The sequence below is a fragment of the Micropterus salmoides genome, unplaced genomic scaffold, assembly GCF_014851395.1.
Source record: "Micropterus salmoides isolate LMB-PRFRI ecotype aquatic unplaced genomic scaffold, ASM1485139v1 Ms_hic_scaffold_1570, whole genome shotgun sequence".
NCBI classification, from domain to species: domain Eukaryota; kingdom Metazoa; phylum Chordata; class Actinopteri; order Centrarchiformes; family Centrarchidae; genus Micropterus; species Micropterus salmoides.
The window spans coordinates 5,477-26,709 of NW_024040675.1; the positions used below are offsets into that span (position 1 = coordinate 5,477).

At 41.7% G+C, this 21,233-nt stretch overlaps 1 protein-coding gene across 1 annotated transcript; it reads right to left on the reverse strand.

Moving 5' to 3' along the window:
• Positions 1 to 10,184: 10,184 nt before the first annotated feature.
• On the reverse strand, positions 10,185 to 11,614 carry LOC119904819 (cystatin-C-like). Its single transcript, XM_038721500.1, has 4 exons — positions 11,456 to 11,614; positions 11,001 to 11,164; positions 10,557 to 10,667; positions 10,185 to 10,369 (listed from the first exon to the last, which is right to left on the reverse strand). Exons 1-4 carry the CDS (start codon positions 11,502 to 11,504, stop codon positions 10,289 to 10,291), a joined length of 405 nt encoding a protein of 134 aa, XP_038577428.1. The 5' UTR covers positions 11,505 to 11,614; the 3' UTR covers positions 10,185 to 10,288.
• Between the last annotated feature and the right edge of the window lie 9,619 nt (positions 11,615 to 21,233).

The window sequence follows — 21,233 nt, forward strand, 5'->3', positions numbered from 1 at the left end:
AGATCTTTTGATCTTGAACCGTTGAATCTTTTGGCCGATCTGCTAAGCGGGGCAGGTGCAGTGGACTCCGTGAGGGCTGATGCGTATGCTGGGGAAAGGAAAAACATGTTTATAGAATATAACACACCATCAGAGCAACCTCTCAGCTTCCATCGTGGTTGAAATGCAGACGTACGGAGAGAAACCTGTGGAAAAGGCAGATCATGCAGTTCACAAGTTGTACATGTGTGAAAAAACCCAGAAGTAAAGACAACATATGGAACATTTGTAAGGCCAAATTCTTCTTGTAAGTGTTGAGGCAACGCTATTAGCTTTTGACCGCACAGAATATCCATGTCCAGTAAAAACTAGTTTCTTTTAATGAGGTTCACCAAGCGAAAAAGTTTACGGTCCAGTAAAGCAATAAATGATATCTTCGTGAAGTTAGTAACGTCTTGTTGATGACGTGTGTTTACTCTTAATCTCCAAAATGGCTGTTTCAAAACAGAATCTTTACCCTACAGAATTAGCTGTGATTTACTTCAGTACAAATGTTAGTAAATGTGATAAATTTCCATTTATAAAATTTTCCTAATTCCACAACATTTTATTTCTGGAGGCACTGAAATTAAATTAAACCAGGAATTAACCAGCACCACTGAAGACTGGACCGCTAATCATTTTAACGGCAACTGGTTCCAGCGAGCTGTGTTCATGGATGTTCTGAACGTGGTTCACCATCGCATCTCAGTTAGAGTGGTGCTTCCTTTCTGTAAAGAAGAAAATGTAATTATAACAAAAGCCAAACAGAACAACCACCTGCCCCGCCATGAAATGGACCTGTACGAAGCTTATAATGTTCTGTCTCTGCTGATGTTCATTCTGACATGGGTTCAATAATATGTGTGTATAATGTGTCTTCTTGAGTGCTCAAGACCTCCATATTAATGAGCTGCTAGTCGACAAAAACGAGCAGAGAAGCCACACACTTGTGGTGCCAATGCTCATTATTGAAAATTTACCAAAAGTTTTCATACAGTATATAAACTATGACCTATGATTGTGCCGCTGCTCTTGTCACTTCTTTGCCTCCAGCTTGGCCAAAGCCACCAGTGCTCCAGGAGCGGATTGGCAATCAGGATTACCGGGAAAAAATCCCGAACGGCCGGTCCATTCCATGTGTGTGTGTGTTTCAGACTGGGCCAAACCAATACTTTCATTCTTGAGGCCGAATACGAGCGGCCACTCCCAACTCGGACTGGTCCTCGTTTTTCCTGCCATCCGACTGGCTCAAAGGCGCCGATCAAAGGACTTTACTTTCACTCAGGTTTGGGTTTGTGTGAATGCAACAGAGACGGCCGAAAAAATAAGAGATAAAAAGGAAAAAGTGTTGGCACAAGAGGCAGCTAAATGGGCCTAATTAACAGACCTTTTCCGTAGTGAAGAGGGTGCTGTGGCAGGAGGTGCAGACCCAGCAGAATGGACAGGACAGATTAGTGATGCATTTATTAGACACTGAAATTATTTAGATATGCATTTAAATATTTGAATTTTATTAAAGGATAGCCTCTTGAGATGCATCATCTCATTTTCAAGAGGGTCCTATAAACACAAATACAGAATACAAAAGACAAATCATTAGCTTGGGGGGGCAAGGTAGCGCCGTCCTGAGGGCATTAAACAGAATTCCTGACTAAGAACGTGGTCAGAATGACCAGTGGGGGTGATGGCGCAATGGATAAGACACATGCCTTCGGTGTGAGAGACCCGGGTTCATTCCCCTACTGTGACCCATCCACCATTGTGTCCCTCAACAAGACACTTAACCCCTAGTTGCTCCAGAGGCGTGTGACCTCTGACATGTATAGTAATTGTAAGTTGCTTTGGATAAAAGCATCAGCTAAATGTAATATAAAGTGTTTTTGTCAAACATGGTTCCTAAGTACTTATTACCTTTCCCGTATATGCCATGTCCTCCTACGGCTTGACGGGCAAAGTCCAGAAGAAGCGTTGACACGCAAAAAAGTGCAAAAAGCTCCACGAGTAATCCCATAATCTGCATTATTGAAGCACTGACAATTATTTCTTTCATTCACAGGAAACACTGTTAAAAACAGTTTACAACACGGTTAAAAACAACAAAACGACTGGGAGACTACTGGGTCGCACACTGTGAAGCGCCCCCTTCCGTGTCAGAGAACCAGCTCTGATTGGGGTATCCCGAGGCGTTCCCAGGCTAGTGTGCACATGTAATCTCTCCACCTAATCCTTGGTCTTGCCCGAGGCCTCCTCCCAGCTGGACTTGCCTGGAACACCTCCCTAGGGAGGCGTCCAGGAGGCATCCTTACCAGATGCCCAAACCACCTCAACTGGCTTTTCAGCCGCTTGTACCCGCGATCTCATTGTTTCGGTCATGACCCAGCACTTCATGACCATAGGTGAGGGTAGGAACCAAAACTGACCGGTAGATCGAGAGCTTTGCCTAACGGTTCAGCTCTCTTTTCGTCACAACAGTGCGGTAAAGCGAATACAATACCGCCAGTCTCCTGCTCCAGTCTCCCCTCACTCGTGAACAAGACCCCGAGGTACTTGAACCGCTGGGAACCGATCCAGTGAGGGCTGGAGGTCACGGACCGATGATGCCATCAGGAACACATCGTCCGCAAAAAGCAGTGACGAGATCCCAAGCCCACCGAAAGGGCAACCCCTCCTCACCACGACTACGCCTTGATATCCTGTCGCTGAATATCACAAACAGGATTGGTGACAAAGCGCAGCCCTGGCAAAGGCCAACCCTCACCTGGAAAGAGTCCGACTTACTGCCGAGTACTCGGACACAGCTCTCGCTTTGGATGTACAGGGATTGGATAGCCCTGAGAAGGGCCCCCCACACCCCATACTCCCGCAGCACCTCCCACAGTATCTCCCGGTGGGACCCGGGCATACGCCTTCTCCAGATCCTCAAAGCACATGTAGACCGGATGGGCATACTCCCAGGCCCACTCCAAGATCCTTGTGAGAGTAAAGAGCTGGTCCGTTGTTCCACGACCAGGACGAAAACCGCATTGTTCCTCTTTGACCAGAGGTTCGACTGAACACATTTGAAGATAAACTGAACCCAGTGGAATTGCCTTCTTGATTTAGGTTGCAACCAGTTTGGTGATTCATACATTAAACAGTGATGAGTTCTATAAGGACACCTCAAGACAAATCTACAAAGCGAGTTAACTACAACATTAAGGGGCATTAAATTAGTGTCGGTGGTATTCTGGTAAACAGTGTCAGCATAATCAATAATGGGCAGTATCATCTGAGAAAATATTCTTTTTCTGACAGGAAGGGTGAAACAATAAATAGAACGGTACAGTGAGTTTAGACAGCCATATGATCTTTTGATAATGAAGTCAATATGTGGTTTAAATGAAAGTTCAGGGTCAATCCAAAGTCCAAGTTATTTGAATGAGTCAACCTTCTCAAGTAGGGTCCCGTTATCAAAATTAATTTGTAACTCTGAGGAGTATACACGACTATGTCGAGTTCCAAACAACATGCAACATGACTTCTTCGTATTCAGTATAAGTTTGTTACTATGAAGCCTTTTTTGTACCGGGTTGAAGTCAGATTGTAAGGAATTCTGAATTTGTCGTAGATCTGTGTCGGAGGTATAAATAACAGTTTCATCAGCATACAGATGAATAAAAGCACATTTGAGGTAAGTCATTAATAAAAATAGTAAAAAGAAGTGGTCCTAAGGTGGAGCCTTGTGGGACACCCTTATCTACAAGTAGATAGTTGGACTGGCAGCCCTGACAAAGGACACACTTAATATAGGCATATATATTATATATTTATAGATATATATTATAAACAGTAGTTTGCAGTGTGTTGTCACACACAGACAACATCATTTTATAAGCAAGGAATCTCTGTATGTCTGTATGTCTAATAGCTGTCAGTGATGGAGAGGGACAGGTTGATGATGACCCCAGTCATATTGATGAGGGCGGAGGAGGAGCAGAAGGAGGAAGGAAAGCAGCAAGAGAAAGCAGAGCAGGAGGAGGAGGAGCATGGAAGCAGTAGAGAAACAGGTACAGGGGCAGTGTGCAGGGCTGGGTAGGCAATCATATTATGCATAGATAAAATAAGATATATAAAAATAAACTCATATGTTTATGTCCCAAGTTCAATCACACAGAAAAAAGGTGCTTAGCCACTACTGCCTATATTTTAATGGCTTGGTGAATTAGATATATATGTTCCTTCGCGATAATGAATATGTATCCACCCCTCCCAGTCATATTAACACTCACATTCCTTGAGACACAGTCCGAGGAGGTGGAGTTGCAGCTATCTTCGACTCTAGCCTACTAATCAGCTCTAAACCTAAACTAAATTATAACTCATTTGAAAGCCTTGTTCTTAGTCTTTCACACCCAAGTTGGAAATCACTGCAACTAATTCTATTTGTTATAGTGTACCGAGCACCTGGTCCGTACTCTGAATTCTTATCTGAATTTGCAGAGTTTTTGTCAACTTTAGTCCTTATTATTGTAGGGGATTTTAATATTTATGTGGACGTAGAGAATGACAGCTTCAGTACTGCGTTTATCTCTCTGTTAGATTCCATAGGGTTAGGGTTAGGTTAGCTCCACGGTATAATACTGAAACTCGCAAATTAAAGCAAATATCGCGGAAACTTGAGAGAAATTGGCGTTCCACCAAACTGGAAAATTCTCGTTTAATTTGGCAAGATAGTCTTAAAACTTATAGGAAGGCCCTCCGTAATGCCAGAGCAGCGTACTACTCGTCATTAATAGTGGAAAATAGGAACAACCCCAGGTTTCTTTTCAGCACTGTAGCCAGGCTGACAGAGAGTCACAGCTCTATTGAGCCAAGTATTCCCATAGCTCTCAGTAGTTACGACTTCATGAGCTTCTTTAATGATAGAATTCTAGCTATTAGAGACAAAATTCACCAAGACCTGCCCTCAACTGGCAACCGACTTATCTATAAACTCAGGAACCTTAGAAACAGCTGTAAACCCAGATATCTGTTTACACTGCTTTGCTTCCCTCAATCTGTACTACTTACTGTACTTCAGTAATTTCTTCATCTAAACCATCAACCTTCCCTTTTAGACCCCATCCCGACCAGGCTGCTTAAAGAAGTTTTACCCTTAGTCAGCACTTCTGTACTAGATCAATCTATCTTTATCAACAGGCTATGTAAATTACTAACGACCTCCTTATTACATCCGACAAAGGACTTGTCTCTGTACTGGTTTTATTAGATCATAGTGCTGCATTTGATATCGTTGACCATCAGATCCTATTACAGAGACTGGAACATTTCATTGGCATTAAAGGAACCGCTCTAAGCTGGTTTAAGTCCTATTTATCAGATCAATTTCAGTTTGTACATGTTAACAATGAGTCCTCCATGCACGCCAAAATTAGTCATGGGGTTCCACAAGGATCTGTCCTCGGACCAATCCTCTTCACTTTATATATGCTTCCTTTAGGCAATATTATCAGGAAACACTCCATAAGCTTTCATTGTTATGCAGATGATACTCAGTTATATCTATCCATCAAGAAAGAGATGAAACTCATCAGTTAGCTCAACTTCAAGTGTGCCTTCAGGATGTTAAAACCTGGATGACCTGTCATTTTCTAATGTTATTGTTCTGGGGCCCAAGCACCTCCGTGACGCATTATCGAAAGATATAGTTTCCCTTGGTGGCATCGCCCTGGCCTCCAGCACCAACGTGGGGAATCTTGGAGTTATCTTTGATCAGGGCATGTCGTTTAAGTCTCACATTAAGCAAATTTCAAGGACCGCCTTTTTTCACCTACGTAATGTTGCGAAAATCAGGAACATCCTGTCTAAAAACGATGCAGAAAAAATAGTCCATGCATTTGTTACTTCTAGGCTGGATTACTGCAATTCCCTATTGCTCGCAAAAGTCCATTAAAACTCTTCAGCTGATCCAGAATGCTGCAGCACGTGTTCTGACAGGAACCAGGAAAAGAGCTCCTGTCTTAGCTTCTCTGCATTGGCTTCCAGTAACATCCAGAATAGAATTTAAAATCATTCTTCTCACCTACAAAGCTCTTAATGGTCAGGCACCATCTTATCTGAAAGAGCTCATAGTACCTTACTACCCCACCAGAGCACTGCGCTCCCAGAATGCAGGGTTACTTGTGGTTCCTAGAGTCTCCAAAAGTAGACTAGGAGCCAGAGCGTTCAGCTATCAAGCTCCTCTCCTGTGGAACCAGGTTCCAGTTTGGGTTCAGGAGGCAGACACCATCTCCACATTTAAGAATAGGCTTAAGACTTTCCTCTTTGATAAAGCTTATAGTTAGGGCTGGCTCAGGTGAGTCCTGAACCATCCCTTAGTTATGCTGCTATAGGCCTAGACTGCCGGGGGATTTCCCATGATGCACTGAGCTCCTCTCTCCTCTACTTTCTCTCCCTCTGCATGCAACCTCATCCCATTATTGCATGTTACTAACTCGACTTCTCCCCTTTCCGGTAGTCTTGTGCTTTCTCGTCCCTCTCCTCTCTCCTCCTATCACTTCCTGCAGGTGTTTCTGGCTCTGGAGCTGTGGAGTCTGGATCTGTGGCTGCGGGTCACCTGCTGCCCCCGTGTTGCTGCTCGACACCCTCTGCTGCAACGACTATTGTTACTAGTCCTATTATTTCGCCCACCCTGAGCCATGGTTCGGCTCGATTGAACTGAATTGAAATAACTACAAAATAATAAGTCTACAGAAATTATAAATCTAAAAAATCAATTCAAATATACATTCTATTCACACACAGATATTCCACATACACAACAATATTTATACATACTACAAATTCTTCAATATAAGCCCAGGTTATTATTAGCACTGTGTTTCTCTGTACCTCTGGAATATAATTTCTTTGAACGTCTTTGTGAAATGGAATATGTTTGGGCATTGCTTTAATTCATTACTTAGTTTATTCCACAATTTAACCCCACTGACAGATAAACAGAAACTTTTCCTACTAGATCGAAAAAACTGTGAGTCTTAAAATTTGACTTTCCCCTTAAGTCTTAGCCCCCCTCTCTTTTCAGAAAACCTTTTCTGTATATTGCCAGGCAATAAGATGTTTCTAGCCTTCAACATAATTACTATCTGTTTGAAATTCAACTAGATTGAGTAGTTTTAATGCTTTAGACTGTAAGATTAATGAGTTGGTGTGTTCCAAATATCCAGTGTTATGAATTATTCTTATTGCTAAGTATAAATAACGATTGCAATGAATTTTGATATACGGTAACACCAGCGAACAATACGTAATGTGGAGTGATTGGAATCTAGAAGGTGCCAGGACTGAAATACTTCTAGGCACTTTTGTTTGGACATGTTTTATGTCCCGCAAATCTTGTCGTCTATAATCACTCCAAGGAATTTCGTTTCATATACTCTTTCTGTATTAACACCTTTGATCTGTAACTAAACTTGATTGATTTACAATTGCCAAATATCATGAATTTAGTTGTGCTCAAATTTAATCATCACTTCTTTGTGTCAAACCACTGTTTTCTTTTTCTGAATTCTGAAGTGATTAAGTCCAGAAGTTGCTGTAAATTCTGACCAGAACCAAAGATGTTTGTGTCGTCTGCAAATAATACAAATTTGAGTAGTTCAGATCCTTTAAATATGGCGTTTATGTAGAGGATAAATCATTTTGGTCCCAACACTGACCCCTGGGGGACACCACACGCAATGTCCAAACATTCAGATGTATAATCTCCCAACTTCACAAATTGTTTCCTGTCTTTTAAATAACTGCTTAACCAATTCAGCTCTATCCCCCTGATCCCGAGCCTTTCCAGTTTATTGATTAATATTTCATGATTAATTGTATCAAATCAATGAATACCCCAACCACAAATTGTGGCAGTAGAGAGACAGGCCTGTGATTTGTGAAGTGGTGTTCAGTTTGGAATGACAAATTAAAGATCCCCTCAATTACATTTTTTACTATCTTCATATCTATTTCGTTACAGTCAGTGGATGCTTTAGTTTGTAACAGTGTTCAAGAAACATTGAACACTGATTTCTTTCAATAAGATCATTCTATCCGTGGCATAGGGATTAAATCTGGTCCAACATTTGCAAAATATTTATTAAAGTTACTGACCACGTCCTCCACGTTATTGATGTTCTTTTCATTACCAATGAAATACTGGGGATAATTAGACTGTCTCGTGCCCCTTCTTATAATACGGTTTAGTATATTCCATAGACCCTTCATATTATTTTTATTATTATCTAATAGTTTGCTATAGTATTCTTTCTTACTTAATTAACTTATTTTTACATTTCTTATATTGATTTTCTGTGTTTAATAAATTCTCTATAAAGTGTGTTTTTCTTTTTACAGGCATTTAGTAATCCTTTTGAAATCCACGGTCTATCACTATATTTTTGTTTTCTGCAATATTTTTTTATCAGGCAATTCTTATCATATAATAATTGAAATATTCTTAGGAAATCACCATGTACTCTAGCAATATCTTTTCCCCTATCTATTATTTCCCAGTCTTGTGAAAGCAGATCATCTTTACATGCAACCATAGACTCTTCTGTTCTGACCCGTCTGAAAAGAGCTTTGTTGTCTTTTTTTAGATGTGTAGTTGTTGTTGTAAACTGTAAAAGCTTGTAGGTGCTCACTGATGTCATTTATTAATAGTCCACTCACTGTATTGTTATCTACGTCATTTGTAAAAATATTATCAATTAATGTTGCACAGTGGGAAGTAATCCTGCTGGGTCTGGTCATTTTGGGGGAAAAGCCCAGACTATACACTGTATTGATAATATTGTGCTTGTTTGGATTTAGCAAATCAGTGTTGAAATCCCCACAGATGAGCATGACTTTCTGTAAATTTTTCCTCCATCCAATCCTTAAATAAATCGATATTAGAAGCTGGTAATCGATATTGTAAGCTGCTATAGATGCAGCTTACAATAACATGTTTCTTTTTTCCCTGCATAGTTCTAGTGGAACACTATTCAAGTAAATCATCCACCACTGTAGACATTTTTTGCGCCACCTTGTAATTAAATTTCTCGTCCTCTCGTCTTTCTCTCGCAGCTCTCAGATCCGGCATCAGAACTTTCAGCACAATTGGCCTTGTTCTGTCTCCTCCAGGTTTCCCTGTCCGGTGGGCCCTCTCCACTTCAGCCTCTGGCTGCAGCTGTAACTTCTCCGCCATTGCTTTCTTCACTTTCTCCTCCTTCTCGGCCCAGGTCTCTCCTGTATTCCCTCAAAAACGAGGTTGTTTCGCCTGGATTGTCCCTCCAAATACTCCATTTTGTCAGTGACAGCAAGTAAACTGTCACAAACTTTAAAGATGTCTGACTGCATGGCGTTGCAGCGTTCAGTTTGCTTAGCGATATCATTTTTAACGTCATCCACATCTTTTTGTGAGATCCTTAGTTATTGCATCCAGTCTGTTTGTGGAGTCCACAATGATTTTAACAAAGCCTTTGAAGTTATGTTGTTCAAGCAGCGCCACGAACATTTCCTTTTGTTGCGGCATCAGTTCATTTACACGAGCGAGTGACACATTCTTCTGCTGGCATTTTACCGTTTGACTTAACGATCACAACAGATGACTAAATGTGTCCAACCTCAGCACTCCTGTTAACAAGCTGATAGTGATAGGTGTTCGATTTTCCTTCCTACACATGCAGTATGAATGCCATTCAACATTAGGAAGTGCTTCAGACCTGGTTGGAGCAGAAAGAAAGGCAACAGTAACGCCAACAACCCAGGTACGCAGGGAGACCTTACTGCAGTACATCTAAAGAAAGTGGTCCTGACTGAATGACAGGTCAACTTTCTCTTGTCGTTGCTCCTTCCATGTTTGGATGGATCAGGTCAACATCCAGCTCATAAAGATATTACTGTAGCACTGCAGTGGGAGTTTACCAGCATGTAGTGTGAAGCTGTGTCAGACTCTTGGCTCATGAGGTCCAGCTTGGAAAGGTCTTGTTTGCAGTCTGTAACCTCACCACTAGAGGCTGCGGAAAGCTACACCTTGTTCCTTCAAGGAAGGACGCCTCTATTATTTGCCGTGTTTACATCTTGAAGAACCCTTAAATTAGACGACCGTATAGAGCTCCATTCATTTAAACACCAATATGAACTGTCTCATAATGTACCATTGGTTTGTAGTGTTTTTATTATTGCAGATTTTACAATAAATTTGAGGAGCAGACAGGTGGAGGTAACTACACCATCAGGGATGAGGCAGCTGCTGGTTTCAGGCTTTACAGCTGAACTCCAGAGTCCTGGTCTTTTTCTGCCAGGGAACCACCAAAACCTCAACGTGACACTGAAGCGTCTGGAAAACACAACAGGAAGTGGATTTTTCCCACATTAATAAAAGACCTTTAAATCTTGCACGCAAGAGACAGAAGAGAACATGAACGGAGAAAAAGAGAGTGACCAAACAAGAGGCTGCTGGACAGACAGCGAGCTGGCCTTCCTCCTGTTGGACTGGTCAGTAATATGAACCAGTTCAGACTCACCTTGCGAGGAGCCTGAAAGTTGCATTTGGACAGATTTTGGACGCTGGGGGGTTTACGGCAGACGGTCCTGGAAATCACCAAATCCACGATGTACAAAGTCCCTTCAACAACCTGAACCACAAACACACGAGACAGCAGAGTCACTAAGTACTGTACTTAAGTAGAAGTGTGAGGTACTTGTACTTCACCTGGGTAACTGCTGATGGCTGCAGTCACACAGTGCTTTAGAATTTGTCTCTCATTCACTAACACTCAGCTGGCTCGACCATCAGGAGCAAACCTTTTACTCCGCTACATTGAGAACTTTAGTTGATTACGTTGTTCGCCTCCTTCCGATAACAGAAAATCGGAATCAACTGATAAATGATATCATGGATTCAGCTACACGTTTAGAGGAAACCTTTGACCCCACAGAGTGCACATGAAACCTTTCCTGTGTCGTACCTGACTCCGTGCCTTGCTGATGGAGGAGATTTTGTAGAGGAAGGGGTCTTTTGATTGGGTGTTGTAGTAGTTGGTGGCGACGAGGAGGGCCTTCTGGAGGTCGGGGTCGTCCTTGTTGATGTTGGTCACACCTCCAACTCTGCGGCCCGCCAACACCTCCAGCGCTGCAGGGGGAGAGGAAGACCATCACCTCTGACCTTAGAGTGGCGCTTGTCTTCAACACTCGCTTCACTAGAGTTTGTGCTGATAGAGTTTAGTCTGCAGGACGTCTGAGTTTGTACTTTACCACTTTCTACTACAGTACATTTCTCTGACAGAGTTAGCTGCTTTAAAGATTAAACCATAACAGTTCAGAAAATCATCAAGTATTTCAGTCAGGGGAAGTTTGGAAAAGGAGGAATCCAGCGTGGCCCCTTTCCAACATTAAACCGTGTTAAAGAAGAAGAAACTTTTACCCAGAACGCCGAGCAGAGAGACGAGCAGCAGCGTCTTCAGTCCCATCATGCACTCTGTCTGTGAGTTCTCGTCTGTTTGGTGTGAGGCCTCGATGCTCTGAACACAGATCAGCTCTGTTCACAGGAACAAACTCTCCTGCTCGTTCCTTTATACTCGTCGACATGTGACGTCACTTCCTGTTGCAGCCCAGCTGACAGTGATCAGCTAGTTCAGGCTCCAGCTCCTGCACAGGTGTTTCATCAGAAAACCTAAAAAAAACCCTCTCCTGAAGCAACAACCTGACCTGAACCTGGACCGGCCAGTTTCATAAAGAAGTGGCTCTGAAGGGATTTCAACTGTTTTCATCCTGTGTTAGTTTCAAATAAATGAAGTTGTTTAATAGTATTTTGCACCACTAATTATAGGAAGAAACCCCACTCATCAGGATTTGAACCCTCAATGTTACATTAAATATTAATTAGCACCGTGTCAGACTGAGGTCAGATCTCACTGCCGACCTCCAACAAGCTGCCTAAAGTCCTCGGTCTGTGCGTATTGTTGGGATTTTGTTGTTCTGTGTTGTAATATTTAAAGGCGCCCTCCAGCCACTTTGAACTCGATCGCTCTGTTGAACTGTGCTATTTTGTCAATAATAGAACACATTTAAATGAACATCCGCTGGCTCCACATGAAAATACACACCGAGTACGGTGACAGAACAAAATACTTTCTTGCACTGTGTTGGCTGAGACATATTTGTTTACCAGATGTTGTTTAGATAAGTTCCAAATAGACAAATGTGACTGAGGATGTCTTTGGCCCAGGATAATATTAATTGTTGGACTGATCTGGCTTTGCCTTCATTCATAAAGATCTTTTGATCTTGAACCGTTGAATCTTTTGGCCGATCTGCTAAGCGGGGCAGGTGCAGTGGACTCCGTGAGGGCTGATGCGTATGCTGGGGAAAGGAAAAACATGTTTATAGAATATAACACACCATCAGAGCAACCTCTCAGCTTCCATCGTGGTTGAAATGCAGACGTACGGAGAGAAACCTGTGGAAAAGGCAGATCATGCAGTTCACAAGTTGTACATGTGTGAAAAAACCCAGAAGTAAAGACAACATATGGAACATTTGTAAGGCCAAATTCTTCTTGTAAGTGTTGAGGCAACGCTATTAGCTTTTGACCGCACAGAATATCCATGTCCAGTAAAAACTAGTTTCTTTTAATGAGGTTCACCAAGCGAAAAAGTTTACGGTCCAGTAAAGCAATAAATGATATCTTCGTGAAGTTAGTAACGTCTTGTTGATGACGTGTGTTTACTCTTAATCTCCAAAATGGCTGTTTCAAAACAGAATCTTTACCCTACAGAATTAGCTGTGATTTACTTCAGTACAAATGTTAGTAAATGTGATAAATTTCCATTTATAAAATTTTCCTAATTCCACAACATTTTATTTCTGGAGGCACTGAAATTAAATTAAACCAGGAATTAACCAGCACCACTGAAGACTGGACCGCTAATCATTTTAACGGCAACTGGTTCCAGCGAGCTGTGTTCATGGATGTTCTGAACGTGGTTCACCATCGCATCTCAGTTAGAGTGGTGCTTCCTTTCTGTAAAGAAGAAAATGTAATTATAACAAAAGCCAAACAGAACAACCACCTGCCCCGCCATGAAATGGACCTGTACGAAGCTTATAATGTTCTGTCTCTGCTGATGTTCATTCTGACATGGGTTCAATAATATGTGTGTATAATGTGTCTTCTTGAGTGCTCAAGACCTCCATATTAATGAGCTGCTAGTCGACAAAAACGAGCAGAGAAGCCACACACTTGTGGTGCCAATGCTCATTATTGAAAATTTACCAAAAGTTTTCATACAGTATATAAACTATGACCTATGATTGTGCCGCTGCTCTTGTCACTTCTTTGCCTCCAGCTTGGCCAAAGCCACCAGTGCTCCAGGAGCGGATTGGCAATCAGGATTACCGGGAAAAAATCCCGAACGGCCGGTCCATTCCATGTGTGTGTGTGTTTCAGACTGGGCCAAACCAATACTTTCATTCTTGAGGCCGAATACGAGCGGCCACTCCCAACTCGGACTGGTCCTCGTTTTTCCTGCCATCCGACTGGCTCAAAGGCGCCGATCAAAGGACTTTACTTTCACTCAGGTTTGGGTTTGTGTGAATGCAACAGAGACGGCCGAAAAAATAAGAGATAAAAAGGAAAAAGTGTTGGCACAAGAGGCAGCTAAATGGGCCTAATTAACAGACCTTTTCCGTAGTGAAGAGGGTGCTGTGGCAGGAGGTGCAGACCCAGCAGAATGGACAGGACAGATTAGTGATGCATTTATTAGACACTGAAATTATTTAGATATGCATTTAAATATTTGAATTTTATTAAAGGATAGCCTCTTGAGATGCATCATCTCATTTTCAAGAGGGTCCTATAAACACAAATACAGAATACAAAAGACAAATCATTAGCTTGGGGGGGCAAGGTAGCGCCGTCCTGAGGGCATTAAACAGAATTCCTGACTAAGAACGTGGTCAGAATGACCAGTGGGGGTGATGGCGCAATGGATAAGACACATGCCTTCGGTGTGAGAGACCCGGGTTCATTCCCCTACTGTGACCCATCCACCATTGTGTCCCTCAACAAGACACTTAACCCCTAGTTGCTCCAGAGGCGTGTGACCTCTGACATGTATAGTAATTGTAAGTTGCTTTGGATAAAAGCATCAGCTAAATGTAATATAAAGTGTTTTTGTCAAACATGGTTCCTAAGTACTTATTACCTTTCCCGTATATGCCATGTCCTCCTACGGCTTGACGGGCAAAGTCCAGAAGAAGCGTTGACACGCAAAAAAGTGCAAAAAGCTCCACGAGTAATCCCATAATCTGCATTATTGAAGCACTGACAATTATTTCTTTCATTCACAGGAAACACTGTTAAAAACAGTTTACAACACGGTTAAAAAACAACAAAACGACTGGGAGACTACTGGGTCGCACACTGTGAAGCGCCCCCTTCCGTGTCAGAGAACCAGCTCTGATTGGGGTATCCCGAGGCGTTCCCAGGCTAGTGTGCACATGTAATCTCTCCACCTAATCCTTGGTCTTGCCCGAGGCCTCCTCCCAGCTGGACTTGCCTGGAACACCTCCCTAGGGAGGCGTCCAGGAGGCATCCTTACCAGATGCCCAAACCACCTCAACTGGCTTTTCAGCCGCTTGTACCCGCGATCTCATTGTTTCGGTCATGACCCAGCACTTCATGACCATAGGTGAGGGTAGGAACCAAAACTGACCGGTAGATCGAGAGCTTTGCCTAACGGTTCAGCTCTCTTTTCGTCACAACAGTGCGGTAAAGCGAATACAATACCGCCAGTCTCCTGCTCCAGTCTCCTGCTCCAGTCTCCTGCTCCAGTCTCCCCTCACTCGTGAACAAGACCCCGAGGTACTTGAACCGCTGGGAACCGATCCAGTGAGGGCTGGAGGTCACGGACCGATGATGCCATCAGGAACACATCGTCCGCAAAAAGCAGTGACGAGATCCCAAGCCCACCGAAAGGGCAACCCCTCCTCACCACGACTACGCCTTGATATCCTGTCGCTGAATATCACAAACAGGATTGGTGACAAAGCGCAGCCCTGGCAAAGGCCAACCCTCACCTGGAAAGAGTCCGACTTACTGCCGAGTACTCGGACACAGCTCTCGCTTTGGATGTACAGGGATTGGATAGCCCTGAGAAGGGCCCCCCACACCCCATACTCCCGCAGCACCTCCCACAGTATCTCCCGGTGGGACCCGGGCATACGCCTTCTCCAGATCCTCAAAGCACATGTAGACCGGATGGGCATACTCCCAGGCCCACTCCAAGATCCTTGTGAGAGTAAAGAGCTGGTCCGTTGTTCCACGACCAGGACGAAAACCGCATTGTTCCTCTTTGACCAGAGGTTCGACTGAACACATTTGAAGATAAACTGAACCCAGTGGAATTGCCTTCTTGATTTAGGTTGCAACCAGTTTGGTGATTCATACATTAAACAGTGATGAGTTCTATAAGGACACCTCAAGACAAATCTACAAAGCGAGTTAACTACAACATTAAGGGGCATTAAATTAGTGTCGGTGGTATTCTGGTAAACAGTGTCAGCATAATCAATAATGGGCAGTATCATCTGAGAAAATATTCTTTTTCTGACAGGAAGGGTGAAACAATAAATAGAACGGTACAGTGAGTTTAGACAGCCATATGATCTTTTGATAATGAAGTCAATATGTGGTTTAAATGAAAGTTCAGGGTCAATCCAAAGTCCAAGTTATTTGAATGAGTCAACCTTCTCAAGTAGGGTCCCGTTATCAAAATTAATTTGTAACTCTGAGGAGTATACACGACTATGTCGAGTTCCAAACAACATGCAACATGACTTCTTCGTATTCAGTATAAGTTTGTTACTATGAAGCCTTTTTTGTACCGGGTTGAAGTCAGATTGTAAGGAATTCTGAATTTGTCGTAGATCTGTGTCGGAGGTATAAATAACAGTTTCATCAGCATACAGATGAATAAAAGCACATTTGAGGTAAGTCATTAATAAAAATAGTAAAAAGAAGTGGTCCTAAGGTGGAGCCTTGTGGGACACCCTTATCTACAAGTAGATAGTTGGACTGGCAGCCCTGACAAAGGACACACTTAATATAGGCATATATTATATATTTATAGATATATATTATAAACAGTAGTTTGCAGTGTGTTGTCACACACAGACAACATCATTTTATAAGCAAGGAATCTCTGTATGTCTGTATGTCTAATAGCTGTCAGTGATGGAGAGGGACAGGTTGATGATGACCCCAGTCATATTGATGAGGGCGGAGGGAGCAGAAGGAGGAAGGAAAGCAGCAAGAGAAAGCAGAGCAGGAGGAGGAGGAGCATGGAAGCAGTAGAGAACAGGTACAGGGGCAGTGTGCAGGGCTGGGTAGGCAATCATATTATGCATAGATAAAATAAGATATATAAAAATAAACTCATATGTTTATGTCCCAAGTTCAATCACACAGAAAAAAGGTGCTTAGCCACTACTGCCTATATTTTAATGGCTTGGTGAATTAGATATATATGTTCCTTCGCGATAATGAATATGTATCCACCCCTCCCAGTCATATTAACACTCACATTCCTTGAGACACAGTCCGAGGAGGTGGAGTTGCAGCTATCTTCGACTCTAGCCTACTAATCAGCTCTAAACCTAAACTAAATTATAACTCATTTGAAAGCCTTGTTCTTAGTCTTTCACACCCAAGTTGGAAATCACTGCAACTAATATTATTTGTTATAGTGTACCGAGCACCTGGTCCGTACTCTGAATTCTTATCTGAATTTGCAGAGTTTTTGTCAACTTTAGTCCTTATTATTGTAGGGGATTTTAATATTTATGTGGACGTAGAGAATGACAGCTTCAGTACTGCGTTTATCTCTCTGTTAGATTCCATAGGGTTAGGGTTAGGTTAGCTCCACGGTATAATACTGAAACTCGCAAATTAAAGCAAATATCGCGGAAACTTGAGAGAAATTGGCGTTCCACCAAACTGGAAAATTCTCGTTTAATTTGGCAAGATAGTCTTAAAACTTATAGGAAGGCCCTCCGTAATGCCAGAGCAGCGTACTACTCGTCATTAATAGTGGAAAATAGGAACAACCCCAGGTTTCTTTTCAGCACTGTAGCCAGGCTGACAGAGAGTCACAGCTCTATTGAGCCAAGTATTCCCATAGCTCTCAGTAGTTACGACTTCATGAGCTTCTTTAATGATAGAATTCTAGCTATTAGAGACAAAATTCACCAAGACCTGCCCTCAACTGGCAACCGACTTATCTATAAACTCAGGAACCTTAGAAACAGCTGTAAACCCAGATATCTGTTTACACTGCTTTGCTTCCCTCAATCTGTACTACTTACTGTACTTCAGTAATTTCTTCATCTAAACCATCAACCTTCCCTTTTAGACCCCATCCCGACCAGCTGCTTAAAGAAGTTTTACCCTTAGTCAGCACTTCTGTACTAGATCAATCTATCTTTATCAACAGGCTATGTAATTACTAACGACCTCCTTATTACATCCGACAAAGGACTTGTCTCTGTACTGGTTTTATTAGATCATAGTGCTGCATTTGATATCGTTGACCATCAGATCCTATTACAGAGACTGGAACATTTCATTGGCATTAAAGGAACCGCTCTAAGCTGGTTTAAGTCCTATTTATCAGATCAATTTCAGTTTGTACATGTTAACAATGAGTCCTCCATGCACGCCAAAATTAGTCATGGGGTTCCACAAGGATCTGTCCTCGGACCAATCCTCTTCACTTTATATATGCTTCCTTTAGGCAATATTATCAGGAAACACTCCATAAGCTTTCATTGTTATGCAGATGATACTCAGTTTATCTATCCATCAAGAAAGAGATGAAACTCATCAGTTAGCTCAACTTCAAGTGTGCCTTCAGGATGTTAAAACCTGGATGACCTGTCATTTTCTAATGTTATTGTTCTGGGGCCCAAGCACCTCCGTGACGCATTATCGAAAGATATAGTTTCCCTTGGTGGCATCGCCCTGGCCTCCAGCACCAACGTGGGGAATCTTGGAGTTATCTTTGATCAGGGCATGTCGTTTAAGTCTCACATTAAGCAAATTTCAAGGACCGCCTTTTTTCACCTACGTAATGTTGCGAAAATCAGGAACATCCTGTCTAAAAACGATGCAGAAAAAATAGTCCATGCATTTGTTACTTCTAGGCTGGATTACTGCAATTCCCTATTGCTCGCAAAAGTCCATTAAAACTCTTCAGCTGATCCAGAATGCTGCAGCACGTGTTCTGACAGGAACCAGGAAAAGAGCTCCTGTCTTAGCTTCTTTGCATTGGCTTCCAGTAACATCCAGAATAGAATTTAAAATCATTCTTCTCACCTACAAAGCTCTTAATGGTCAGGCACCATCTTATCTGAAAGAGCTCATAGTACCTTACTACCCCACCAGAGCACTGCGCTCCCAGAATGCAGGGTTACTTGTGGTTCCTAGAGTCTCCAAAAGTAGACTAGGAGCCAGAGCGTTCAGCTATCAAGCTCCTCTCCTGTGGAACCAGGTTCCAGTTTGGGTTCAGGAGGCAGACACCATCTCCACATTTAAGAATAGGCTTAAGACTTTCCTCTTTGATAAAGCTTATAGTTAGGGCTGGCTCAGGTGAGTCCTGAACCATCCCTTAGTTATGCTGCTATAGGCCTAGACTGCCGGGGGATTTCCCATGATGCACTGAGCTCCTCTCTCCTCTACTTTCTCTCCCTCTGCATGCAACCTCATCCCATTATTGCATGTTACTAACTCGACTTCTCCCCTTTCCGGTAGTCTTGTGCTTTCTCGTCCCTCTCCTCTCCCTCCTATCACTTCCTGCAGGTGTTTCTGGCTCTGGAGCTGTGGAGTCTGGATCTGTGGCTGCGGGTCACCTGCTGCCCCCGTGTTGCTGCTCGACACCCTCTGCTGCAACGACTATTGTTACTAGTCCTATTATTTCGCCCACCCTGAGCCATGGTTCGGCTCGATTGAACTGAATTGAAATAACTACAAATAATAAGTCTACAGAAATTATAAATCTAAAAAATCAATTCAAATATACATTCTATTCACACACAGATATTCCACATACACAACAATATTTATACATACTACAAATTCTTCAATATAAGCCCAGGTTATTATTAGCACTGTGTTTCTCTGTACCTCTGGAATAATTTCTTTGAACGTCTTTGTGAAATGGAATATGTTTGGGCATTGCTTTAATTCATTACTTAGTTTATTCCACAATTTAACCCCACTGACAGATAAACAGAAACTTTTCCTACTAGATCGAAAAAACTGTGAGTCTTAAAATTTGACTTTCCCCTTAAGTCTTAGCCCCCCTCTCTTTTCAGAAAACCTTTTCTGTATATTGCCAGGCAATAAGATGTTTCTAGCCTTCAACATAATTACTATCTGTTTGAAATTCAACTAGATTGAGTAGTTTTAATGCTTTAGACTGTAAGATTAATGAGTTGGTGTGTTCCAAATATCCAGTGTTATGAATTATTCTTATTGCTAAGTATAAACGATTGCAATGAATTTTGATATACGGTAACACCAGCGAACAATACGTAATGTGGAGTGATTTGGAATCTAGAAGGTGCCAGGACTGAAATACTTCTAGGCACTTTTGTTTGGACATGTTTTATGTCCCGCAAATCTTGTCGTCTATAATCACTCCAAGGAATTTCGTTTCATATACTCTTTCTGTATTAACACCTTTGATCTGTAACTAAACTTGATTGATTTACAATTGCCAAATATCATGAATTTAGTTGTGCTCAAATTTATCATCACTTCTTTGTGTCAAACCACTGTTTTCTTTTTCTGAATTCTGAAGTGATTAAGTCCAGAAGTTGCTGTAAATTCTGACCAGAACCAAAGATGTTTGTGTCGTCTGCAAATAATACAAATTTGAGTAGTTCAGATCCTTTAAATATGGCGTTTATGTAGAGGATAAATCATTTTGGTCCCAACACTGACCCCTGGGGGACACCACACGCAATGTCCAAACATTCAGATGTATAATCTCCCAACTTCACAAATTGTTTCCTGTCTTTTAAATAACTGCTTAACCAATTCAGCTCTATCCCCCTGATCCCGAGCCTTTCCAGTTTATTGATTAATATTTCATGATTAATTGTATCAAATCAATGAATACCCCAACCACAAATTGTGGCAGTAGAGAGACAGGCCTGTGATTTGTGAAGTGGTGTTCAGTTTGGAATGACAAATTAAAGATCCCCTCAATTACATTTTTTACTATCTTCATATCTATTTCGTTACAGTCAGTGGATGCTTTAGTTTGTAACATGGTTCAAGAAACATTGAACACTGATTTCTTTCAATAAGATCATTCTATCCGTGGCATAGGGATTAAATCTGGTCCAACATTTGCAAAATATTTATTAAAGTTACTGACCACGTCCTCCACGTTATTGATGTTCTTTTCATTACCAATGAAATACTGGGGATAATTAGACTGTCTCGTGCCCCTTCTTATAATACGGTTTAGTAATTCCATAGACCCTTCATATTATTTTATTATTATCTAATAGTTTGCTATAGTATTCTTTCTTACTTAATTAACTTATTTTACATTTCTTATATTGATTTTCTGTGTTTAATAAATTCTCTATAAAGTGTGTTTTTCTTTTTACAGGCATTTAGTAATCCTTTTGAAATCCACGGTCTATCACTATATTTTTGTTTTCTGCAATATTTTTTTATCAGGCAATTCTTATCATATAATAATTGAAATATTCTTAGGAATTCACCATGTACTCTAGCAATATCTTTTCCCCTATCTATTATTTCCCAGTCTTGTGAAAGCAGATCATCTTTACATGCAACCATAGACTCTTCTGTTCTGACCCGTCTGAAAAGAGCTTTGTTGTCTTTTTTAGATGTGTAGTTGTTGTTGTAAACTGTAAAAGCTTGTAGGTGCTCACTGATGTCATTTATTAATAGTCCACTCACTGTATTGTTATCTACGTCATTTGTAAAAATATTATCAATTAATGTTGCACAGTGGGAAGTAATCCTGCTGGGTCTGGTCATTTTGGGGGAAAAGCCCAGACTATACACTGTATTGATAATATTGTGCTTGTTTGGATTTAGCAAATCAGTGTTGAAATCCCCACAGATGAGCATGACTTTCTGTAAATTTTTCCTCCATCCA

Bases quoted from the DNA above. Each gene is read 5' to 3' on its own strand.
- LOC119904819 (XM_038721500.1), bottom strand. From the start codon at position 11,504: ATGATGGGACTGAAGACGCTGCTGCTCGTCTCTCTGCTCGGCGTTCTG. The intron at 11,165-11,455 runs GTAAAAGTTTCT...CTCCCCCTGCAG, and splicing joins CTCTCTGCTCGGCGTTCTGG to CGCTGGAGGTGTTGGCGGGC. The intron at 10,370-10,556 runs GTGAGTCTGAAC...TGTGTTTTCCAG, and splicing joins ACTTTCAGGCTCCTCGCAAG to ACGCTTCAGTGTCACGTTGA.